The sequence below is a fragment of the Salvia splendens genome, chromosome 9 (genome assembly GCF_004379255.2).
Source record: "Salvia splendens isolate huo1 chromosome 9, SspV2, whole genome shotgun sequence".
In the NCBI taxonomy this organism is placed as follows: domain Eukaryota; kingdom Viridiplantae; phylum Streptophyta; class Magnoliopsida; order Lamiales; family Lamiaceae; genus Salvia; species Salvia splendens.
In genome coordinates, this window is record NC_056040.1 from 707,934 (window position 1) to 716,475 (window position 8,542).

The following is an 8,542-nucleotide window of genomic DNA, read 5'->3' on the forward strand; positions in this document are numbered from 1 at the left end:
ACATATTAATCCAAAAATTCGAAGAAACTATAAAACTGAAATATATTGGTAGCTACTAAACAAATTCACATTATTCCCAAAATATCTATATTGGTCTGGTCAAATATGAAGCGAATATATAATCTGACAATTTTCTTTATTAATAATAAAGTGGAAAGTATTCTACCAAAGCTGATAAAAAAGTGAATAAAAAAATGTGTAGTGAGAAAAGGCTGTGAATCTCTGCTTCGCACTCTCACCACCTTCGAAACCCAAACCCTCATCGCTTTTCTCCTTCTTCTTCCTTCCATTTTCCTCTGCATTGCCGCAATTTCTCCTCCAAATCACGCATTCAATCCACAAACGAATCCATCCAGCTCGATCCATCTAAAAAATCTGCAATTGCTTCGTTTAACATTCGTTTGATCAATTCGATTTCCGCGTTCAGGCATTGGCGTTTGCCTAGATCAACATTGCCGCAATTTCTTCTCCAAATCAACCATTCAATCCAGAATCATATCCATCCAGCTCGATCCGTCTCGAAAAATTTGCAATTTCTCAATTCGATTTCACGCAGATCGTTTCCGAATTCCGATGTGGCTGAGGCGAAACACAGCGAGAAACCGTGTCCACGACGCGCCGACGCTGAAATTCGCCTGCTCGTCGTTCAAGGACGTCCACAGCCTCCTCTACGACGAAGCCGATTACCCGCGCTCCCCGTCCTCGCCGTCGATCTACCACCGCAACCGCAGCGCGAAGGAGCTCCTCCGCTCCCTGTCCATCCCCGCGGCCCAAGAGATCCGGATCCGCGGCGCTGCGGCGGAGAATTCCGTGGTGGTGTACTTCACGAGCCTCCGCGTGATCCGCCGCACGTTCGACGACTGCAGCGCCGTTCGATCGATCCTCCGCTCGTTCCGCGTGCCGATCGACGAGCGCGATCTGGCGATGGGCTCGCGGTTCATGGAGGAGCTGCAGAGGATCCTCGGCGAGCCGGAGAAGTCGCTTCTGACGCTGCCGAGGGTGTTCACGGGCGGGAGGTACCTCGGCGGCCCGGAGGAGGTGCGGCGCCTCCACGAGAGCGGAGAGCTGAAGAAGCACCTCGAGGGGCTGCCGCCGGCGGAACCGGGCACGTGCGGGGTTTGCGGCGGTTACGGATTCGTGCTGTGCAAGGAGTGCGATGGGAGCCACAAATGCTATTACTATAGGGGGAAGAAAGGCAGATTCAGGAGTTGTACCTCGTGCAATGAGAATGGTCTCGTCAGGTGCCCTTCTTGCTCTTGCTCCCCTGCGCAGCCTACATGAGCTGTTTCTTTTTTTCATCTAATAAAACAGCAGATTAATTAGTGTTTGATTTCTCTAATTACTGGTGTTTTTTATTATGTGACTAAGAGTGTTACGTTGGGATTAAATTTGATCCACCTTCGATTTTGTGATTTTGTTACTGCTTAATCTTGATTATGGTGTACCTTGTGTTGATTAATTCAATGTAGTTTTTCTTTTCTGATTTGTTTATTTATGAACACAAAGTTCATAAAACCAGATGGCTTTCTTCTTCTTTATTTATTACTATTGTTCATTTGTTTTAGTGGAGTAATTGTTAGGTTTTTATTTGTGTCTTTGATTTAGTTTATGGGCTTGACATGCCTATTTATTCTATATTCTATTGTATATATGGAGTAGTATTATGTATTTTGTAGTTGGATTTTGGTAAAAATAAAAATAAAAAAATAGTGCAAAATTAGTGAAAAGTAGATGATATGGATTTCATGCTAATTAGTAAATTAAATTTTTTTTACTATAAATAGATAAAAATTCATTTTGGTGACTGGACTATATGAAAAAACATAACTACTTTTTGTGGATGAATAGATACTAAGAATGAATTTTGTTGATGGACTAAGATAAAAAAAAATATAAATAGACCAAGAGAGTATTAAAATAGATGTTAATTTTGTACTTACAATGTTCTTCGGGCTAGCTTGATTTTTTATGACTTACTAACATTGTACTACTAGTTATATTTTTTTTTCATAGAAGTAACTACGCTTGCGAAAAATTGTTGAGTAAATATATTCGATTTATTTTCATAGGATGTGATGTACAGTAAACATATTCATCATAGTATAAAATAGAATTAATTATGTTATTAAATAGTACTACGTTTCAACAATAACAATTTTAATCATACAAAAAAGACTATATTTAAAGTCGAACAAAATTATAGAATCATTAATCAATCCATAGTTTAAACCTTGTACTACATATAGGGATGTCAATGTAGCCCATAACCCGTGGGCTGGCCCGAATAGCCCTTCAAATTTATAAGGTTATGGCAGAAAATTCATAGCCAGATAAAATCAAAACTCGATTAGTCCGCACCCGATTAACCCGCAACCCGTTAGGGCTAGACCCGAAAATCCGATGGGCTGGCCCGAAAACCCGATAAAGTTTCTATTATTCTATTTTTTTATTCCTAATTCGACACTTCATTGATTAATTTTAACTAAAAAAATAACTTTTAATTTTATATTAAATATACAAATTATATATTAAATTTTTATTAATATAATAATTGATAAATAAATTAAAAACTTCAAATTCACTAAAAAAATATTTAAATTTCTAAAACATGCATTACTTTCCACGAAATATCTCAAATATTAGTATTTGATCATGTTTATGATTGAGTTTAAGCATATATCTCAAGTATATCATAATTAAATGTTTTACATTGTATGAATATTAGTAATTTTATTCATTATTTATTGGATTGATCGCATGTTAATATTATCGGCAGCAACCCGATCAACCCGCTGGGCTAGCCCGAAACCCAAGCTTTTAAGGCTAGGGTTGAACTTTTATAACCCGAAAGGAATCACAACCCGATTAGCCCCACCCGATTAACCCGCAACCTAAATAGGGTTGGCTCAAAACCATACGGGTCGGCCCGATTGATATCCGTAAGACTACATATAAAGAGAATAAATGAGTCCATCTGGAATGGAGGAAATATCACAAGCGCCAAAGTTAATTTCACAATTATTAAAGTTGCACGCACGTTAATAAAAATTAAAATGTGACAACAATTTCGTCAAAATTCATGAATGGTTTAACAACCAACCTAAACTTATTTTATTATAAAAAAATCCCCAAACTTAATTTTTATCAATAAAATATGCAACCACCTTATGATTGCCAATTTGCCATACATAACTTTTTTTAATATATAAACATAGTAAACTAATGATTCGAATTAATGCTTGACCACTATCTAATTGTTTATTCTATCTTAATATTTTATTTAGAAAATTAAATTTAAATAATATAGTAAGATTTTATCTGGATTCAGACATATTCTTGTAAAATTGATATTAAAATAAAAGATGGTACTATTTGTATCAAATACACGAAAATGAAATAATTTAAAAATTTTTTATAAAATAATTTAAATTTTTATGGTATCGTGGAAGTATAAATACACTATTTTCAAGGTGTATTTAAGGTTTATGTTTATCCGTAGCTGTTCGGTTCTGTAAATTTGTTTGCTTCGTGTCTCAAAATTAGGCACGCCGCCGATTTCAAGAACCTCTGTCTTCGCTTTCTTTTCAATCCATCACTCACTTTTTCAGCTCAATTTTTTATTCCTAAGTTCCAATTTTTACCTGATTTCGTCCAATCTTTCAAAAACTATGATAATCTATGTTTTTGGCCAAATGTTTGGCCTCAATCCGCGGTGGACAGGACGGAAATAGGAGCTGAGCATCTGAATTCCCTTGAAAAATACTTCAGAAATTTGATTTATAGAACGGTGCAGTTTCCCCCAATTTTCAGGTTTGGAATTCATATTTTGGCTTTAGCGAATAATAGATGGCAACTGTTTGTGGAATTGCCGCAGTGATAAACCTGGGTTTGACTCATTCTCCTCCCTCTTCGAAAAACTTCGTCTTTTTTGCTTCCCATCATCGGCTGAAGCTCCGATCTTGCCCGAGGAAGTCATTATTCAGTAGAAGAAGCAATTCTCGCGATTCGGGGCTGTTCAAATCCGTTCAATTGGACGTCTACATCACGAGTGACGACGAGGACGAGATGGGGGAAGGGTTCTTCGAGGCGATCGAGGAGCTCGAGCGCATGGCCCGGGAGCCCTCCGACGTGCTGGAGGAGATGAACGATAGGTTATCGGCCCGTGAATTGCAGCTGGTGTTGGTCTACTTCGCCCAGGAAGGGAGGGATTCTTGGTGTGCTTTGGAGGTTTTCGAATGGCTGAAGAAGGAGAACAGAGTGGATAAGGAGACGATGGAGTTGATGGTGTCGATAATGTGCACGTGGGTGAAGAAGTTGATTGAGGAGAGGAGCAAGGTGGAGGATGTGGTTGATCTCTTGGTGGACATGGACTGCGTTGGATTGAAGACGAGCTTTAGCATGGTCGAGAAGGTTATCTCGCTGTATTGGGAGGCCGGGGAGAGGGAGGAGGCTGTGTTGTTTGTGAAGGAGGTGTTGAGGAGGGGGATTTCGGGTTTGGATGAGGATAAGGAGGGGAATAAAGGGGGCCCGGCTGGATACCTTGCGTGGAAGATGATGGTAAGCGCCCTATTACTCGTGATCATTTCGTTGATATGTGTTTTGTGTTGATTGTTATGTTTCTCTGTTTTGTTGGATGTTAATGGATGCAGTTAGGAGGTCTTTTGTAGGTTCTTGAATGCAATTGCCTGTTAAGTGATTCTGTATTTGAAGGAGACTGAATTAACTTCTGTGCGTTTTATAATTAGTTGAACCTTAATAGTTGCGTATGGGAAATTAATAAGGGCAAAACTTTGTGTGCATCCCTAATTACGATTTATTAGTCACAGTTAGAATTAATGAAGGCAGATGCACCGGTTTGGTCTTGAGTATGACTGCAAGAGGGTATGGATCTTGTCGTGACTATGCACTGGCAGGCTCAATCCTGAATTCTACGTAAGAAACTTCCTTCCACCATAGGAAGAACCTAGGTTCTCACTCCTGCGCAAACCGTTATCAGTTTCCCTTTGCTGATTGTGCAATCTGTTATATGCAATTTCAATGATTGTTTCATTGTGCTTTTTTTATTGGATACACAGAAACTTTAAAGACTACGTCATGTTGGACTCAAACCCGAGACCTTTGGCCTTGGCCAACTCATGCACACATTGTATTTCTTTTTTAATGACCCTTAAGGCTCAATTACCAGATTATCTAAGCCATCGAAGCTTTTCCTTCTTCCTGACTTCTTTTGCGGTAGAGGTTTCTGGTGCACCACTTTCCTTGATATGTTAGCTTCATAAGAAGGTGAACTATTGTGAATTCACAAACTACTCTGGATACATTGACGAAGTGTCCTCCATAACACGAATACGGATAATGTTAGTAGCTTATTATTTCAGCATACCTCGTCTTGGCAGGGCAATCAAATTGAATGAAGAGTTGGAACATCATTACTCATAGAACACTTTAGCATGTTTATGGTGTTCGGATCTATATTCTATACTACAGACTTTTACCCTACTTATCAGTTATGTCGATACATTCTGCACAACAATGTGCTATTTTGCCTATCTGTCAATGAGTATGAACTTTTGCATAAATTGTCATTTCTGGATACCGGTATAGTGCTTTGCCAATCTTTCAACGAGTATGAATTTTTCTGTGACTGGTGAAGAATATAGTACTTCTGTAGGAAGTCTTCAAAAGGTACACATGATATGTAGAGATATATTTCTGGAGCTGAGATTCGTGCAAATTCTTTGTTTTAGAGTTATAGTAGAGATATATTTCTTGTTTTCCTTCATTATGTTATCAATGTGGTCTTTGATCACTCTCATTCAATATGTTCGAAAGCGCAAATGACAACAGATCTTGGTTGTTTAGGTGACGTCTCTTTCTCATATCATCGATTTTGCTGTCATTTTAGGAAGAAGGGAACTATAGAGATGCTGCCAAGTTTGTGATTCACCTTAGAGAGTGTGGGCTGAAGCCAGAAGTATACAGCCATCTGATTGCGATGGCGTCAGTAGTCAAGGAGCTCAACGAATTCGCAAAAGCATTACGCAAGTTGAAAGGCTTCACCAAGTCCGGTCTCGTTGCTGAGCTCGATGCAGACAACGTTCTCCTTATCGAGAACTACCAAGAAGATCTTCTGGCCACTGGGCTCCGCCTCTCAAACTGGGTAATCGAGGAGGGAGGTCCGTCGCTCCATGGCGTGGTCCACGAGCGACTCCTGGCTATGTACGTCTGTGCTGGACGAGGGAGTGAGGCTGAGGGACAGCTTTGGCAAATGAAGCTTGCTGGTAAGCAGGCCGATGTGGATCTGTACGACATTGTCCTGGCTATATGCGCGTCGCAGAAAGAGAGCAGCTCGGTCGGGAGGCTCCTCTCCCGGATGGACGTCGCGAGCTCGTTCCAGCGGAAGAAGACGCTGTCGTGGCTGCTTAGAGGCTACATCAAGGGCGGCCACTTCAAGAGCGCGGCCGAGACTGTGATCAAGATGCTCGACATGGGATTGCACCCAGAGTTCCTCGACAGAGTCGCGGTGCTGCAGGGGCTGAGCCGGAGAATTCAGCAGGGGGGGAACGTCGATGCCTACCTCGCGCTGTGCAAACGCCTCTCGGACGCGAACCTCATCGGGCCGACTCTCCTCTACCTTCATTTGAGGAAACACAAGCTTTGGATCATCAAGATGCTCTGAGTTACTATGAGCAAGGATTTGGCTGATATGATTCATATATATATATATATGAACGATATTATTAGCATGTAGATTTTGTGTATAGATCAAATGTTTCTGGAAATAAATATATATGTTGTATATAGAGTATAAATCATGTATACAATAAATCATGAAATTACATACGTCTCTGCATATGTGATATTCACTCCGTACCACGGTAATTGAGCTGTGTTCATTTTGTAATATCCCGAGATAAACAAGTTATTTTCATCTTCCGACAAAATCAATTATTTTAATCTCATAGGTTTTATTTTGTTCATAGAATTCCATCATTAGATGAATCATATACTAAATATGTGCTTAATTTGTTCAAAAAATGTCATATTTATCATTGTATGGTTGAGAAGCGAAGGCACATGATTATGCATAGGTAGGATATTTATTACTCCGTAGTAGTACTAATTTTTAACTGCAAGGAGTGTTATAACTTTGTTGAATATTTCGTTTGTTAGAAATATATTTTTATAAATTATGAGAGTACCTCTTTTATACTCATCATAGGATTACACTAAAATAACAATGTACCACATATGAGAACCCTTAGATTTAGGAGTAGATTCAACCTTAATATGCTATGTGGCAGATTTTCATGCTTATGTATCGCAGATTGCTTGGAACCATATGCCGGGTTGCTTGCCTATGTATCACAGATTGCTTGTTTATGTATCGCAGATTGTTTGCCTATGTATCACAGATTGTTTGTTTATGTATTGCAGATTGCTTGTCTGGATTGTTATTTTAACTATGGTGTCACAATAATGCTCTCCTAAACTCATATCTCACAATAGAAATCTTCCATGTGTACATTGAAAACTAAAATACTTAATACTACTTAATACTTATTTTAGCATGTTGCAAATTTATAGTACTATATGTATTATAATATGTTGTGATGTGAGAGAAAGTACATGTCATTAGAATATTTGACTGTCTATTAAATTTGATAATCGTTTGCGTCACGGGACACAACATTTGAAATATTAAATTAATCTATAGAGTATAAGCATTATTTTTAACTTACCACGATAATTGATCTTGTTAGTTACAAAATGAAAAATATTCACGTGGTTGACAGCGAAATAGATTGGCATTATCTTAATAATGAACGTAACCGGTGGTACTAATCCAAAGGCATATAATTATTTATGTATAGTTTGGGTATATTAGCCTCTAAATTAATTATCCAAATTTCTATACAATTTGTCAACAATAAAGATATGGTTATGAATATATCGTGATCATCAATAAAAAATTGTTGAAAATGTAAAATTATAACAATTTCATATCTTTATTGGAAACATTATTATTTAGAATTGATTTGTGGGAGTCTGTAGTATCATTTTCTCAGGTAGTGTAGTAATTAATACAAATAATTTTTGTAATTAATAATAAGTGAATTTATTATATTCTATTTTATAGTTTTGCGTATCAAATTAGCCTTGAGGTAGAGAGTGTGATTACTAATTTAATAACACAAGAATAACATTATTTAAGAATTAGGGGGAAATTAATTTTGGTCGTTTTACCTAAAATCATTTCGAGACTTTGACCCTTACCGGACTTGTTTTTTCACTCCTTTTCCCGATTATATTTAAACAAATGCGGTCAAATAATCTAATTACATTTTTGGATAGCTACGAATTACCTAAAATATGTTTGATGAAGTGTGAGCAAAATTACAAAAAATGGAACTATTGAGAAAGGTAGTATAAGAATAAAAAATCACCGACATTAATAGGCTTATGATAGTGGACCAAATTTGCATTATATTCATGTGCCATGTGACGTGTTCAAAAATATAAAAATGTTGTGACATATTTA

At 37.9% G+C, this 8,542-nt stretch overlaps 2 protein-coding genes across 2 annotated transcripts; both read left to right on the forward strand.

Annotated features, from left to right (window-relative positions):
* The first annotated feature begins 182 nt into the window (after nt 1-182).
* On the forward strand, nt 183-1,480 carry LOC121747230 (uncharacterized protein At5g39865-like). The gene has a single exon (XM_042141232.1). It carries the CDS (start codon nt 574-576, stop codon nt 1,279-1,281), a length of 708 nt encoding a protein of 235 aa, XP_041997166.1. The 5' UTR covers nt 183-573; the 3' UTR covers nt 1,282-1,480.
* Nucleotides 1,481-3,493: 2,013 nt separating this feature from the next.
* On the forward strand, nt 3,494-6,882 carry LOC121746537 (pentatricopeptide repeat-containing protein At2g30100, chloroplastic-like). Its single transcript, XM_042140418.1, has 2 exons — nt 3,494-4,557; nt 5,906-6,882. Exons 1-2 carry the CDS (start codon nt 3,847-3,849, stop codon nt 6,677-6,679), a joined length of 1,485 nt encoding a protein of 494 aa, XP_041996352.1. The 5' UTR covers nt 3,494-3,846; the 3' UTR covers nt 6,680-6,882.
* The last annotated feature ends 1,660 nt before the right edge of the window (nt 6,883-8,542 follow it).